The sequence below is a fragment of the Crotalus tigris genome, unplaced genomic scaffold (genome assembly GCF_016545835.1).
Source record: "Crotalus tigris isolate CLP2741 ecotype Arizona unplaced genomic scaffold, ASM1654583v1 scf7180000017576.4783729, whole genome shotgun sequence".
NCBI classification, from domain to species: Eukaryota; Metazoa; Chordata; class Lepidosauria; order Squamata; family Viperidae; genus Crotalus; species Crotalus tigris.
In genome coordinates, this window is record NW_024096487.1 from 2,323,407 (window position 1) to 2,340,275 (window position 16,869).

The window sequence follows — 16,869 nt, forward strand, 5'->3', positions numbered from 1 at the left end:
TAATTAGCTGCCCATCTTCCCAATAGGACAACTCTGGGTGAGTTAATGAGGTGAAAGGCTTTGGCAAATTGTTCAAGCAACCAATTGGTTGTTAGGTTTGCTGTAAATGAAATGTAATGGGACCCCGGAGATGAAGCTTAGGTTAAATGAATTATACTGAGTACCCTAGCAAGGAGCTGTCAAATATTTTAGTTGCTCTGACTGTTCCTCTCCTTCTGTTCATGTTGTGGAATTGTATTCCTACTTGGTTCTTATAGATTTTGTGAAAACCACTTTTGCTAATGTACCACAGATTCAGTGATTTTAAGGGATATTGCTGTGATGTAAGATTATCCAAATTACCTTGAACTTTCAGTCATTTTATCTGATCCTTTTTTTGCTCATTTATTTGGGCATTTGTTGAATTCTGTACTTGAACATCTCAGTGTGAGCAAACAACAGTGAAGATGTCTTCTGCCTTCTTGGGAAGAAATGTCCTTTGCTCCTAAATAAAGTGGTATTCAGGTACCATTTTAAACAGATGTCATGTACAGGAGTAATTAAAGCACATTATAGCTGACTGTGGGACAGAAATGCAAGAGTAATGCTGGATTATAGACAAATTCTGAAAACTGTTGAGTTACAAATATTCATATATGGTTCAGAATTGTTTATGGTGCTTGTGCCATTAACTACTGGGGAGAAGGATTCAGTAGGTATCACCTTGCACAGGCTGACCATGACATTATGGTAAATCTTTGTTTACAGAACTTCTTGCTCTTTCATAGGTCTGAGGCTGTGAAATTGACAAGAGTATTTCTTTAAAAGTTGAGAAGCCTTAACTCTGAAGCCTTTCAAAGAGCTTTATGGATGGAAAAGGGAGGAGGGTCAGAGGGTACCCTAATCAAACAAAAGTTGTGAAGATCAAACAATTAATGGCAATAAGGATGGGCAACTATGGCAGATGGAGCAAAGTATCTTTTTCTAAAGTGGACTTCAGCCAACCAGCTGAAGCAGTATGGGGTTTTGTTTGTGTGGGAGCGGATGCCTGCTTTTTGTTCTTAAAGTGACCTATGTTCACTGCCCAGTCCATGGAATTCAGCACTATCCTGCATTCTATACCTTTGTGACAACACCATAGACTTTGAATGCTGCCTTCGGTTCTGCCAAGGAGAGAAAGATATATCAAGTTGGGCTTGGCTTTGTAGGCCAGATGGGACTTTTGATCATGTTACTTCTGATGCAGAAATTACTGCCTGCGCCAAGTCTCCAAAGGTAACAGTTACAGCTTCATGCCTCAGTACTGATCCTGTGTACCTAATATGTTCATAGTTACGATGGGAAAGGAGCATTGATGGGTCACCTGGCTTGAAAAATCACATACTGGTGCCAACTTCTCCATACACATTTTAAGGAACATTTTATTCTTTTTAGCATTGACAGAAGTTTGCAAGTTCAGTATATGCTTAAGCTCACTTTCAGGAAAAGCTGAGGGATGAATTCCAATATTATTTAATTAATTGAAATTAACCACTGTTTTGTCAGAAAAGACTAAAACACCAGATATCTGACTGGAGTGAGGCATGATATGCCTGTTAAGTTTCAGTGGTGGATTTTTTGTGGAGCTTTTTGGTATTTTTTTTCCTACCCGACACCTTGAGATAAGACTTTACCTCAGAAAGTTGCAATTACATGATGTCACTGTATAATTGCATATCTCAAGGAGAGATGTGAGAGATAGTGACAACCACAGATAATATAAAATGCTCATTACCCAACATGCAGTTTTGTCTTTAATAAATAAATTTTATATAGTTACCGGCATATTTCAGGGCAAAACATATCATTTGTTCACTACTGGTATTTGTTTTTTTTCCCCCACTTTATTTTCATATTTCATTATATCTGTGACACTGTGATCTTGCACACAAGAACTCTCTTTTAATTACTCTGTATTGTGTAGAAAATGGCACTTGGTAATTTTTTTTTTTTTACTAACAAGTGATATTTGAACTGATACAATCATAGAGTATAAAATCTGAAGGAAACACATTTTCCTAGAGCAATTTAGACCATGGACTACGTATTTTGTCTTTTGGGATTATTAAGGGAGAGATTAGAATAGAAAAGAAAAAGTTACAGGACCTGCATAAATATTCTTAGACATTAAATTCATATTTTAAAAAGTAGAAATAATTTCATTTGTGAGGATTATCCATAAAACTTAAGGATTATTAAAAACAAATTAGTTCCATTCATTAATTATATATGCAGGATTCTTTTAGTCGCATTCAGTTGCAAGAAAAGTGCATTCCAATGGGCACCTGCAACAAATAAAACACTTAAATTGAAAGAGCCAGTGTGATTCCACACTACGGAGTACATCAGATTTGCAAGTCCTGCAAATCTGCAACCAGGCACTCCTCTGATGGGGTATGGGAGGATTTCCTTGGAGGATTTGCTCCTTCAGACTCTACATCTAATACGAATATGAAGAGAATTAAGGTTGAAATATGTAAATGAAATTTATTGACGATCCATTAATTGGATTTTACAGCATTTTAATATGTTTAGGGATTCAAGATATGATGTGGTTATGGAGGATTTATGATAGCTACTGTTAAAAAAGCAATTCAGGATTTAATCGCTTGGTTATCTGCCCATGAGAGTTGTCAAAAGAAATAATGAGGAAATTGCCCTGCATTGATTTGTTTTTTTTAAACAAACACTTTAGGGGCTTTAAAGCAGTAATCATAGCCCTTCCTGATCTTATGCTCTCCTACGGCAGATTCAGTCGATCTGTCCCAGAAGACTTCATCGCGCCCTTGGAGCTTCAGCAGAAACATTTTGGCTTAGTGGATGGTATGCACGTATTAACTTTAGTTCCTATTTCCTGGCATCAGGCATGGCTGGGTAAAGGCACATTGCTACCGTACATCTCCACTGCATTAACCCCAGGGCAGCTAAGGGTAACTATGCTGTCCTAGGCAGGGGGCCACATTCACACAACTTGTTTTGCTGCACCCCTCCCCCTCCTGTCCTAGAACCTCAGGAAATCATGCTATTGTCCCCACAATGTGCCCATTCTCCACATTAGGGACAGATCTGTGTTATGCTACTGTCCATACAGTTTTTACCCTGTATCTCCCAATCTTAGCAACTTTAAAAAGTGTGAGCTTCTATTTCCATGTTGGCTGGGGGAATTCTGGAAGTCCACACTCTTAAAGTTGCTGAGCTAAACACTGCTTTAAATACACATGAAAATGTGACCTCCAATTGGCATGTGGAACACTGAGTGCGCTACAGTTTGTCTTTTTTTTTCCTTTTCTCTTTGAAATTGGAATTCAACCAGCCAACTATTTATTTATTTATTTATTTATTTATTTATTTATTTATGAGACTTATATACCGCTTTAAGTGCAAGCACTCTCTAAGTGGTGTACACCAGTAAGCAATGTATATATATTTTACATTGCCCCCAACAATATGGGTCCTCATTTTACCTACCTCGGAAGGACGGAAGGCTGAGTCAACCTTGAGCCGGTGAGATTTGAACCGCTGACCTGCTGAACACAGTCAGCTAAAGTGGCCTGCAGTACTGCACTCTAACTGCTGCGCCACCTCGGCTCTTAATTTAATGCATCAATCTCAAGTGGCAACAAAGAGGGATTTTCTCTCTTCCCTTGATCATATCTCTTCGGTACCATCTATTCTAGTAGATATGTGCAGCCAAGATACAACCACGTCTGAGGGCAGTTTGAGAGTTTGAGTTCAATACCCTATGAACATAACATGAAGTAAGGAAGCAAGAAGACAGGATTTGCCTGGGAAAAGAATTTCCTGTCAGGCAAGCTACAAAAATGCAAGAACAAAGTCCTTCCAATTACACTTTCCAATGCGTGCCTTAATGGACTTGTTACTTACAAGGCTTTGCACTCTCCAGATCAGTCAGTTGACCGGTCACCCAATCAATTACAAAAGGAAGTAGCCATGGAAGTTAGTTTCTCCCTTGTAGCCAAAAGAGGGTTGAAATGGGGTCTACACATGTGTGACCTAGTGCCTGCTTGTGGGCACTCTGGGGATGTATAACCATCATAATAATATTTCCCATTCCTACTACCTGCAGTATTTCACGAGGTTGTGTTTTCACAGATTATGGCCTTAAACCACGCCATCCCAAGTTCCAGATACGGAAACGGCGTAAGGAGTCAGAAACATTGCACAGAACACATAAAAGCAAGAGGGATGAACCAAATTTTGAAGAGTATTATTACGATGACCTCCTTTGAAAAATGACAAGAGAAACATCCTGTTTTGCATAGTCTTGCTTGATAAAACAGCCAAATGCACAGAGGAATAAGCCCCATCCTGTTACTCCACACTATTCTAGAAACTATCCATGCAGCTCTGTATTTTCTATGTGTCCCTAAGCACAATGTTTTAAGGTGAGATTGGCATTTGTAAATTCTTAGCTTTTCTTTCATGCTTTTAATTCCAACTATGCTAAATAATATTTGGAAACTTTTGGCTATTGGCTGGAGATAAGACTTCCAATGCCAGTGTTGAAGCTGTGTAGTGAAAAATAAGTGTCCAATATAGTTTTTAGTGCCATGACTATTTTTACCTCTCTGTCACCTTTCCAGTGATTCTGTCTTTGGATTATACCTCACATACCTCTAATTTGTATAAACTAATGAGCAGATTTTATAGTTTACAATTTCAACAATTATTAAATAGATCTAGCTCTCAAAAGCCTTTCTGTCTGTGAAGTGCCATTCATTTATGTAATATTTAGTAAAAGTACAGATCCAAAACCCTCTAAGAGCATTTTAGAGCATGCCTGCTTAGTAGGTAATTACTTATTTGGCTGAAATAACGGCTGGCATTAGAGAAAGGCATTGGTTGTAAAGCTGATTCAGGTTCCTAAGTTCCAATATCTCAAAAGCCTTTATTTTTATCCCATTTTTTATTTTTTTATAAATAACTCAAGGGGGCAATGATACATAATACTCCTTCCTCCTATTTTCCTCACAACAATCTCGTGAGATGGGTTGAGCTGAGAATGACTGGTCTGGTTTTTATGCCTAAGCGGGGCTAGAACTCTCAAGTCTCCTGGTTTCTATACTTGTGCTTTAAGGCAGGGCTTTTCAGTCTTTTCACCCATTGTACCACTTTTAGGATATGGCAACATCCAAGTCGCCTAGCAAGGTGTCAAAAACTTGATGACCCAAAAAAAAAAAAAGGAAAAAAGTAATAAAGTACAGGTAGTCCTCGACTTACAACAGTTCGCTTAGTGACTGTTCGAAGTTACAATGGCACTGAAAAAGTGCTCCCCCCAAGCTACAGCCGAGCAAGACACCTGCCTGCCTGCGCTCTTCCTCCTGACTGAGGTTTCCATTGTTGTGAGCATTTCTGTTGAGGATTGGCAGTGGGAGTGGGGTGGGGGGGTGTTTGGTTTTTATTCCCCCAATCTGCTGGGTGGTTGCAGCAGGTTTTGGTCACTTCACATGACCCTGGGACACTATGACCGTCATAAATATGAATCAGTTGCCAAGCATCTGAATGTAAATCACAAGACCCTGGAGATGCTGCAACATTCCAGCTGATTGGCGCTTCTTCTGGGCTCAGGATCAGCGCTGAGTTCCAGCTGGAGCCTGGCGCTGATCCTGGCGCTTCCACTGAGCCTGACAGTCCTGAAGAAGCGCCGATCAGCTGGAAAGCGGCATTGATCCTGGTGCTTCCGCTGAGCCCTGACAGCCTTGCAGCTCCAGCCATCTCTTGCTCAGGCTTGTGCGGTGCTGCCACCGGGTCAGCTCATTCCCCTCCCCCACTACCACTTTTCTAGGATGGTCGCGTACCATCTGCTAGGTGCCAACGTACCACAGGTGGTACCCATACCAGTGGTTGAAAAGCCCTGCTTTAAGGTAGGCAACTTCGTCTCTTTTATGACTCATGGACTTCAACTCCCAGAATTTCTGAGTAAGCTATACTGACTCAGGAGTTCTGGGAGTTGAAGTCCATGAGTCATAGAAGAGCCAAGGTTGCCTACCCTGAATGTGAGGATACAGCTATTGAAGCAGATTTCTGTTGACCCTGAAATGGTAGAACATAATGGTAGCCTCCAACACACAAAAACACAGGCCCTCCACATTATACATAACAATAAAAAATACAGACAACTTGGCTCACAGGGGCTTCTATGTAAGCCCCCTAGTGGAGATGCAGGAAATGAATCTTGAAAAATAAATGAAGGGGGGAAAAATGCAAAAAGGAAGTTGCTTCATATGCCCCTGAATGACCATTCTATACAAGCCAAACCGGACTCTAATATAAAATGATTCTGCAAGGTATACAACATAAAATTCTGAAAATTGCAAGCACGTAAGAATTCTCTTAATTTTCTTCTCAAACGTGGGTGGATGGGTACGTTATACAATGCTATCTATTGTAGCATCTACGTGGGCTCCTGCAATTCGATCCTAAGGGCTTCAAACAGTTGTTAAAAGACCTCATAACACAAAAGCCACACCATTCCTTTGAAACATCAATGTTTAATCATTGTTGTCATCAGAGCAGATCCAGCAGAAGCACAGAGCCCTCTGCCTGGAAAACGGGCTTGTAGGCAGGGGAGGAAGGCAAAGGCACGCCTTTCTGCAGCTCTTGGCTCCTTGTTACCCATGCTAGTCCTGTAGGTTTTGCCTCTCCACAGGACCTCACTACTGTTTCCTGATTCAGCATTGTGCTTAATGGCTGGAGCATCTCCGAGCCCCCTAATATGGATGAATCAGATATACGGCTCTCGGTTCACTGCAGTATCCAGATTACTCCCATCCCTTTGAATTTAGGATTTGCAGATAGATAAAGGAAAAGGGATAGCACAATCAGAGTTGCAACAGAGGGATTTTTCTATATCAGATAGGAGTACAATGGTTCTTTCTAGTTTTCACCTTCAGCCTCCCACAACCTGGCATCCACAAGATACATTGGGACTATAATTCCAGAATTCTCAAACTCTCCCTCTTTCAAAGTCCAAGTGCCAAAGTGAATCCAGTACAGTAATCCTAGATTACTTTTACAGACATTGGAGGTCAAATAAAAAGTGGATTTCTGTTTACTGGGACTTGTCAGAAATCTTTTGCTTAGCTTCCACACCCGTTCCCATCCAAGATTTTGATTTATCATTTCTGTTATCTTTTATCTAATGCTGATATCTCATATCAACGATTCAATTTTCTCGGTGGAAGTCCAGCATTCCTGTCCTATTAAACAGCAAGTGTTAAATGTGGAATATGTGGCAGACTACAGCAGTCTCCAGCACATAGCAGGAACCCACAAAAGTGTGGAGGAGTTTCTTTGCCCAGGCACCAAACCAGCCCCCTCCTATGCCAAACACATGGGATATTCAACCCTGCCTGTTCTCGGGCCAGTGCTTTGCTTGCTCATCCAGATGTGTGGGGGCAGCAACTGCTTTCACCGGTGGCATTTTTCTTTGAATAAAGAAAAAAGAGAATGTATTTCTTTAAAAATAGTAATCCCCATGTTTTGCCACCCATCCCACCCATTCTCAACTCCCCAAACCCCCTGCCCAAGGAAAGGAGGTGTACTGAAAGAGGAGGGGCTCTGCATATGGAGGGAAACTGCTCCCATGCCTCTTCCTCCTTCAGTCTTGAAGCAGCTTGTCCATGCACAATGGGGAAATGGCCCTTGTCTATACACGAAGAGGGGGCTGGGCCTGCCCCTACTCTAGATAGATATCCTCTGTGGGGCACGTATATTCCACACATTCTTTGTAGAACTGATGGAAAGCCTTCCTGCAAAAGAATGAGAGAGAGAAAGATATTTTGAACACTGATGGGAACTAAACAAGAACTAGAAGAACAAGGCATAGAGCTATCATGGCAGCCTCATTTGCAAATGCAAATGAGATACAAGAAAGATGCAAAACTTATGGTTTTTACAAAGATCAGACAGCGTTTGATCAGATACTATTGTCCTCAGATGATAAATTGATTAAGAAATTGTACAGTTTTCTGTTAAATTTAAAGATGGAAGATGAACAAGTTAAAGAAACAATGATAAATTGGGCAAACATTTTTGGGCACAATGTAGAGTTAGAAAAATGGCAAAACGTATGGGAAAGAAACTATAAAATAACAAGGGCAGCTACTTATAAAGAAAATTTATACAAAATGTTCTTTAGATGGCACTTACCACCTGCAAGACTAGCAAAAATGTTTAAAAATATGTCTGGCAATTGTTGGAAATGTAGACAAAATCCAAGCATGTACTACCATCTTTGGTGGACATGCCCTAAAGCAAAGAACTTTTGGTCAAAAATACATAGGTGGCTAGAGAAGATAACAGGAACACATGTAGACTATAAACCAGAATTATTTCTTTTAAGTATAATTTCAGAAAACTATGATAAAGAATGTGTATACATAACATTACATGTATTAACAGCAACGAGAATTACATTTTCTCAATATTGGAAAAATGAAGAAATATTATCTGAAGAAGATATAATTAAGAAAATCCTGGACTGTGCACAAATGGATAAACTCACATTGAAAACGAAAGGGAAACAAGATTCAGAATACTTCCAAACATGGGAAAATTTTTATAAATGGTTAGAAAAACAATAAAGGGTAGGAATGGAAACTGTATTAATATTAATGTTAAATATGTAAACCCAGACAACACATTGCTTACTAAATACTAAAGATTGTTATTGTAAAAAAGTAATTACACACACACAAACACACACACAGAGAGAGAATGAGATAGAAAAAGTTATGGTGAAGAGAAGCTAGATGTGTATCATAGCGTATAGACAGAACAAATTTGCTTCATACATTCTTTTTAAAGTTTTTCATTATTTAGGGCTGTATTTTCAAACATTTAGGAAAAAGAATCAGATCTCCCTAAAATAGTCTTTAGTAACCAGGCTAAATACAGCACATCCCAGAACTGCAAAGATCTGGCACAATAACCTGCTTACTGCACATATTATGTGGCAACTACACAGGAAATGACAGTAAGTTATGCAAGAATTTGTGCCAAATATCTGAGAAGCAAGTACCATAAATCTGTAGTAACTCTTGTTTTCCAACAAACAGCATTTCAGAAATGGACTTTTCACAGACATACTGTAGTAACTCTGACCTCATGCACATATATTAATGTTCATGCAAATAGAATATTTAGGCACAGATATGTATAAATTGGCACCAGAAAAATGCATCAACCTTAATGAATTCTCTCTCCACACTGTGGTGGGCCTGAGCAAAATGCTACATATTGAAAAACAGGAGTATCTCCATGAGCCATTAAATAAACATCTTAGTGGTGAAGAATTCAAACACTAGATTGGTTTTCTAAGAATATCCTGATTCAATACTGTAGGTTTTTTCCAGGAAATGGATTATATTTCTATGAACTCATTAACTTTAATGAAAACGGTTTCCAGTCAAACCTTGCAACTCCCTGAAACATGTCTTCATGCCATACCAATGGGATTCTAAGCAAACTGAAGACAGAATTAGAATTCTGAATAAACTACAGTATGTTTACCCTCTATTGCGCATTGAAAACTGACTAATCCCTGACCCCAGCAAGTATGTTGTGATCACTGCTGCCACCAGAGCTGCATACTACACCTGTTATCTGAGGCCAGTGCTCCTTTCCCTTTGATCAAATAAAATCCTTAGAAAAATGAAAATCGAGGACTGACAGCCAACAACTCACCCTACAGACTCTGCAAGTGGCTTGGTGGATTCCTCCGAGACAAAGACATGGCATGCAAATCTGTGGTCAGCAGGGTGCTTGGTAATGAACCCAAAATATCTGATGGAAAAAATAAAATTTGTTAGCTGCCCTGAGAGAACATTTGTGGAAAAAGCAAGATATAGGTTACATTAGTAAAGATGATGAGATAGATGATAGATAGATAGATAGATAGATAGATAGATAGATAGATAGATAGATAGATAGAGATAATGAAAATGGAGATAGATCCAGTAATAAATACATAAACCCATACCAACACCTCAATTGTCTGGGATGTTTTTTATATATTTCTTAATTCAGTTTATATTTAGAAAATGAGAACTATGTACTGTATTCCTAATGTGTCTACACAATGGATTATCTTAAAGCACTAAGTTGGGTCCAATTTAGATCCACTTACCAAAGTAGGGCTAGAAGCAGTTAACCTTTTAACAAATTAAAACAATTAAAATCTAGTCTAGGGTTGTCTAGGACTGTGCTTTGTTGCTTGAGCTGCCCCTAATCAGAACATTAATATTCACAGACATATAAATGCAACACCTATGCAACTGTTTCTGAATGATAGGCACATATGTTCCTTGATGTGCAGTGATGGAGAAGTCCAATCCAGGCTTTATTCATAATTCAATAATCCTCACTAACAAATCCAAATTCTTATTTATCCATTAGTTTTCGTGTATTCTATTGCTTTAGGAACCTTTTAGACTGAGGTCTTCCCAAAGTTATTTATAATATGAAACTGTAAAATGTATTATCAATTTATCAATAGTTTTAAAATGAGTTAGTTAAAATAAATTTTAATCATTTAACAGGAGCAAATACTATGAAATCTTTTCATTTAAAAGCCATAGAGAACAAACATTTTGAAAATCTTTTTGCATATTGTAAAATTCCAATGAAGAATTTTAAAGAATATTTCTACATGCAGAGACAAATACAGGCAACTCTCATTATTCATGGTAGCTAGGTTTTGTAAAATTGCTGGGAATTCTAAAGTAGCAATTGCTGAAACCTTAGCTAGCAATGTAGACGTCAAGTAGTTCAAATATTTTGCTGCTTTACATGTTCAGGAATAAATGTGGAAGTATCAACAATATTAATTTTGCAGTTCCAAATACATTTTTGTGAATAAGTGAATTCACATATGCTGGGTTCATAAATAATGAGAATTGCCTGTGGATCCAGCTAAATTCTCTCCGTGAAAGAGTTAGGGTTAGGTGCCTATCTCTAAAGCTTGGTAACCAGACTTAGCTTAAAGCCAGTTGAGAAATAAGAAACTCTAACTATTTATCTTTCAACATTGGCAAGTTCCTTCAAGTATTCTCTATTCTCAGCAGTTAAAACAACAATGCCAGCAACTAATTTAGCTGGTATAAAAGTAGTATACTACGATACGCTTATATTTAAACAGCATGGGATAGCATATTCAGACATTCTATTGTGATGGGTGTGAGCACCTCTGCACTTCTGTCAGTTGAGCAACTTGAAATGTGCTTTCAAGTACGGGAGGGGAAACAAAATCTAAATAATCTACCAATTGCTTTCTTAATTTATCCAATATTCAAAATGTAAGAATACCACTCAACAGCCTCATTTCTAAGGCAGAATTAGGACAGCACAACATATTCTACCAAACTTTCTCCCAATTCAACAATGAGAGTAGCATGTCAACACACTCATGAGGAATAGTCCTTGGTCTGTTTTTCCAGGACAAATGAAAAATCAACCAGAATTGGTAGAACACCTCTAATTCCATAGTCAGCAACAAATCCAAACTTCCATCTCCTCTGGATTATGCCTCAGTTTCTTCAGTTGCATCCCAGTCTGCCCATTAACCATTTGAAGATTCTCTGGGATAACAGATGAAAAATTAGCAGAGCGCTGTGCTGTTTGCAGACTAATGACACTGCAATTGAAAGGGGCGTTGGTCTTACCTGAACACCTTTTCTCAGCATGACGATGGAGAATCCACCAATGGGTTAACTTCGTCTTCTGCCCGTAGACTAGTTGTCCAATTTTGCTCCGCCTCTCCTCCTGGGATCTCCCTTCCCCAGTCTCGACGAGGCGAAAGCTGTTTGGCTATGTTTTCTTGTGTTGACTCTAATCTCTCCCCTCACAGGATCTGACTGGCCTCAAGGGTGGGAGTGGATTCTCCATCGTCATGCTGAGAAAAGGCATTCAGGTAAGATCAATGCCCCTTCTCCAGTATGACAAGTGAAGAATCCACCAATGGGACATACCAAAGCCTCACTGTCCTTGTGGGTGGGATGCCATCTGGGTGTGTCCCACTCTCTGATACTATGCACTGGAGTATCCTCCTGCCAAAGGAGGCCTCCGCAGATGCGAATCTGTCTAATTTTTAATGTCTTATAAAAGGGGAAGGCAACGTCCACGTCGCCGCTCTTCATATTTCTTCTATCGAAGCCTGAGTTGCCCATGCTGCTGAGGTTGCAGCACTGCGCGTGGAATGTGCAGTGATTCGTCTGGGGACCGTCAAGGACTGTCCCCTCTATGTCTCCGCTATACACCTTCTAATCCATCTACCGATTGTGGATGCAGTGACCCTCCGACCTCTTGTGTGAGAATGGAAGAAACAAACTAACAGTGCTTCCGATTTACGGAAGGGTGCTGTTTGCTTGATGTACTGTCTTAAAACTCTGCGAACGTCTAAGGTGTGCCACTTGCACTCCAGTTCATGGGACGGTTCAGGGCAAAAGTTTGGTAGCACCACCTCCTGTGTTCTGTGGAATAGGTAGGGAATTGACATTTGGTATGAAGGAGGGGTCCAAGCGTAACATCACCCTGTCTGTGTGGAAGGTACAAAGGTCCTCCATCACTGACAGGGCTGCTAGTTCTGAGATGTGTCTTGCTGAGGTAACAGCGACTAAGAAGGTAACCTTAAGGGTCAGGTACTGTAGGTCGCAGGTCCTGACAGGCTCAAACGGAGGTACGGTTAGGGCCTGTAGGACCTTAGGTAGATCCCAGAAGGGGTATCTGTGTACTACAGGTGGCCTACTGTTAGATGCGCCCTTTACAAAGGATCGCACCACTGGGTGTCTGGCTAGAGTTTTGGAGTTGCCATAGGTAAGAATGGTTGATAGGGCAGCCACCTGTCTACAAATTGTATTGGGTGCTAACCCCCTACCCAGACCTTCAGCTAAGTAGTCTAAGATATCTGGGATAGAGATGTTGCATGGGTCTAGTTGTTGCCTGTTGCACCAACCACAATAATTTTTCCAAGTGGAATCATAGATCCTGTTAGTTGTAGGCCTTCTAGAGGCCTGGAGAGTCTTAATGACTCTTTGTAAGAAGTTGTCTCTCTCTAGGAGACTCCGCTCAAGCGCCAGGCGGTCAATTGGAGCCACTATGGGTCTGGATGTAGCAGGGACCCCTGGTTGAGGGAACTTTGGTCGTGTGGAATCCTCCACAGTGGAGATGTAGATAGTCCTCCACTGACCAGCTAATCCCCGCTTCAGGCAATGGAAAATAACAGGAGCCTTCGAGGTCTTTAGTTGAATTTAGGGTAAGAGCCTTGGAGAGCTGTGAAATTCCTCTGCAGCTCACCAGCCCCCTATTGTTCCCACACGGCCCGCCGGCTTCCATATGATCTGTGGGAGGTTTAAATTGCCCGCTGATCAGCTGTGCTAATGTATTCCGAATTTGCTTTAGCTATCCTGGCTAGTTCTGTGGGATGATTGGTTTGGGGGGGGGGAAGGAGATTGTCTCTCCCTTTGTTCAGGGTCACACTTGGTGACCGGAAAATGGCGTCCGGTTCCTTGTTTGTCCAATGATTGGCTGGGCTCAGGCCAGCCTCGTGGTTGAGCTGCAATCCAGCAGCAGAAAAGGATCAAATGAACAGCCATTCATTCTTTGCAGTTCCTCTCCCCCGACAGATTGACCAAAATATCAGAAATGTATGACCTTAAAGAAGAATCACTTCAGGAGTCAAGAATTCAGTCTAAACGGGCTCAAGACTAGTCGAGACTCGGGAAGGGAGGTCCTAGGAGGAGAGGCGGAGCAAAATTGGACAACTAGTCTATGGGCAGAAGATGAAGTTAACCCATTGGTTGATTCTTCACTCTTCATACTGGAGAATGTCTTCTTCTAGCAGTTTCTTACTGATGTTAAATGTGATTAAGGAGATGGTATCTTTTGGTAACACACAGGCTGAAGTGTGAGTCACAAACCCTCAAATTTAACTTTCTAAAATAGGCAAAATTGAAATCACTCTAATATTTTGGATTCTACATACAGTTCAACAATCATCTATTTTGAAAAAATATCTACTCAATAGTATAGGAATTGATATAAGATTTATGGTATAAGATGATTGCATGAGATTGCAATCCAAACCCTGTCCCTTTTGTGTGTCAATATGGCATGCATGCAAAAGGGTGGTGTTTCTATCAGGACAGAACTCCCAACATCTTGTACATTTTGACATTCCCCCACTCCTACAGATGACTATGCATTCATTGCATGTAGATCATCCATCTACTGTATGACTTCAAGGTTGTTTCTATCAAACATGAAGCCATATTGGAATGAATTTAAATAATCAGCATACAGTCCAAATAATTCATATATCCTCCTTGTGTTTTGAAGGCCTTGAACAATTGACTCTTCCCGTAATCAGTCTTGTGGCTGAAGCCCAGCAAGATGATATGCTGATGTTGGGAAAGTGTTGCCTTATAGCACCATGAGTTTTTATTGTGATCATTTAGGAGGCTTTTGTGTGTGTGTTGTTTTTATTGTTTTGTGAGTCACCCAGAGTTATGGTTACAATATGAGCAGCTATAAAATCTTTTAAACAAACAACCTGAGTTTAAGAAGTCAGTTTCGAATTTTGCTTGTAATAGATTAGACATAGTTAACATTGTTAACATAGACTAGAATTTTGGCTTTGCTTTTTCATGAGTAGTCTAATCACTGCCTGATAATAGCTACCATGCCTTCCTTCAGAAAACCGTAAACCAGGGGTGTCAAACTGCCGGCCCGCAGGCCAGACGCATCATCCAGAAGCCACACCCACTCCATTGCCGGCAATGGCAAAACTGTCCCGATACATTGCACGACGTCATGTGACGTCGTGAGTTTGACATGTCTGCGGTAAACCAATGGTAAAAAAATATTTTTGTAAGAAAAGCTGTTGACCCATCCAATGATTCAGTCAGAGCCCAGATCTAATTATGAGAGAAATCAGAGCTAATAGAGATGGCATTACAGAACTACCATACATAGCAATTTCTCCATGTCACTCCACAGGTTGTGTGCACATATTTACCCACTCAGTAAAGAAAGCCATTATCAATAAACAATTCAGAGAAACAAGACTGGATCACAGCTGGATAATGAAACCATAGAACAAGCATAGCAACTTATTCAGAATAAGGAGGATCAGTAATTTCAGTGTGTGGAACACAATGTCTATTCTACCTACAGTATTTCAAATTTGTCATATAGCTTAAGTTGTTTATTGGGCAATAATTTCTTATGCAACCAATAACACTTCAGAAAAGCCTCAAACTTCTAAGATTATCTCAAATTTGGAGCTGTACATAAATAATAAGTGGAGTTACTAAAGCAAAAATCAGTGGAATCTTTAGTTCTAACGCCGAGCATGACAAGGAAGCTAGATTATATTCTGGGACTGACTTACTTGTTGTTCTTTGGGTGGTATCCACAAAATGAAATATTCTTCAACTGGAAAAAGTGGCTACATTTATTCCCCTGCAGAAGGTAAAGTTATCAAATATGTAACAGCCATTTCTTAAACAAAAGAGCAAGTTAAATGCTAAGTTAAAAATTAAGGATATTGCTTAGGAAAAATGAAAGGTCGCTGTATAACCATTTGCAATTGTTTGCTCTGCACGAAAGCTTACTAACTGTGAAAGAGAAAGCTGCATCCAAACGTTTTCTACTCTCACTAAAAGCTTCCATATGACATAGGAATTTGAAAAGGAAATTTGAGGCTTAGGTGACAGGAAAGCAGCAGTAGGAACAGAATAATGTGATAACTTCAGGTACCGTTTATGTAGGATCTCAGTCCTGCATTTTATGGTAATTCATCTGGAAGAGTTTGTAGGCTGTTAATATGGGCAAGTTTATCTATAAAGCTAGACCAAAAATCAAGAGACTGTGATTTCTAGTCCTTCCTAGGCATGGATGCTGGTTGAATGACTTTGGATCAGCTACTTTCCCTCAGTCTCTGAGCTTGCTTGTTTTCTTGCAGACATTTTATTAGCAAACTAGGTAATATCATCAGTGCTACTATTGATGCATACCCTATCCTAAGTTGTATAAAACAAATTGTGGGCTATTAATCGAGCTAACGAACCTTCAACTATTCTTTGTGGACTCTCATTGCAATCACCATTGGAAAAAAAAATCTGGTCAACAGGATCAGTTTATTTGCTGGATAAATGAAGGGCTATACTTTTCCTTGTGGTAACAAAGACCTTGGCTTATTTACCCCAATGAATATGGTTATACCTTACAAATATTGTGAGAGTGGGCAGCATACAAGTCCATGTACCTAATGAATAAATAAATACGGTTTGTCTTCACAGTTTTAAATACATCTAATTTGGATAATGATCAAAATGTCTGCATAATATTAAACTGAACTGAATTTAGTATACTTGTGTGCAAAGCAGTGTAAAATAACTGGGAATTAATATTTGGGCTTTATAAGAAAAGAAATACATTTAAGGTTTGGCCAAACTTTCTTTCTTTCTTTCTTTCTTTCTTTCTTTCTTTCTTTCTTTCTTTCTTTCTTTCTTTCTTTCTTTCTTTCTTTCTTTCTTTCTTTCTTTCTTTCTTTCTTTCTTTCTTCTTCCTTCCTTCCTTCCTTCCTTTCCTTTCCTTTCCTTTCCTTTCCTTTCCTTTCCTTTCCTCCTAGTTCCAATGACCATGAATGGCTTTGGCAAGCAGTTCTGTTTCAGCAGGGCCTTACTATTTCTTCCTGAAAACTCCTTGTAAATTACTTATGCAGAAAAGCTAATCAAAAGAGCTTTACTATACAGATCTTCAGAAGGCTGCTTAAAATCTTTGCAGAAAGATTTAGCAAAGCTGTAAAAATTATTGGAGCTTAGCAAAGAG

At 39.6% G+C, this 16,869-nt stretch overlaps 2 protein-coding genes across 5 annotated transcripts in view; one reads left to right on the forward strand and one right to left on the reverse strand.

Moving 5' to 3' along the window:
- The first annotated feature begins 884 nt into the window (after nt 1–884).
- On the forward strand, nt 885–5,192 carry CUNH11orf94 (chromosome unknown C11orf94 homolog). Its single transcript, XM_039358659.1, has 3 exons — nt 885–1,254; nt 2,768–2,841; nt 4,132–5,192. The coding sequence occupies exons 1-3, from the start codon at nt 1,193–1,195 to the stop codon at nt 4,266–4,268; spliced, it is 273 nt and encodes a 90-aa protein (XP_039214593.1). The 5' UTR covers nt 885–1,192; the 3' UTR covers nt 4,269–5,192.
- A 1,318-nt stretch (nt 5,193–6,510) lies between these two features.
- MAPK8IP1 (mitogen-activated protein kinase 8 interacting protein 1) overlaps nt 6,511–16,869 on the reverse strand; it is a 63,745-nt gene continuing 53,386 nt past the window's right edge. For all 4 annotated transcript variants that reach the window (XM_039358673.1, XM_039358692.1, XM_039358682.1 and 1 more), the window contains 3 exons: nt 15,428–15,498; nt 9,727–9,825; nt 6,511–7,790 (listed from right to left, as the gene is read on the reverse strand). In XM_039358673.1, the coding sequence (XP_039214607.1) occupies nt 7,718–7,790; nt 9,727–9,825; nt 15,428–15,498 (243 nt within the window). In that variant the 3' untranslated portion in view covers nt 6,511–7,717. The remainder of the gene's footprint in view (nt 7,791–9,726; nt 9,826–15,427; nt 15,499–16,869) is intronic.

Excerpts from the sequence above, each read along its gene's own strand:
- CUNH11orf94 (XM_039358659.1), top strand. The coding sequence starts at position 1,193 with ATGGGACTTTTGATCATGTTACTTCTGATGCAGAAATTACTGCCTGCG. Across the intron at positions 1,255-2,767 it reads CCTGCGCCAAGTCTCCAAAG|ATTCAGTCGATCTGTCCCAG; the intron begins GTAACAGTTACA and ends CTCCTACGGCAG. Across the intron at positions 2,842-4,131 it reads ACATTTTGGCTTAGTGGATG|ATTATGGCCTTAAACCACGC; the intron begins GTATGCACGTAT and ends GTGTTTTCACAG.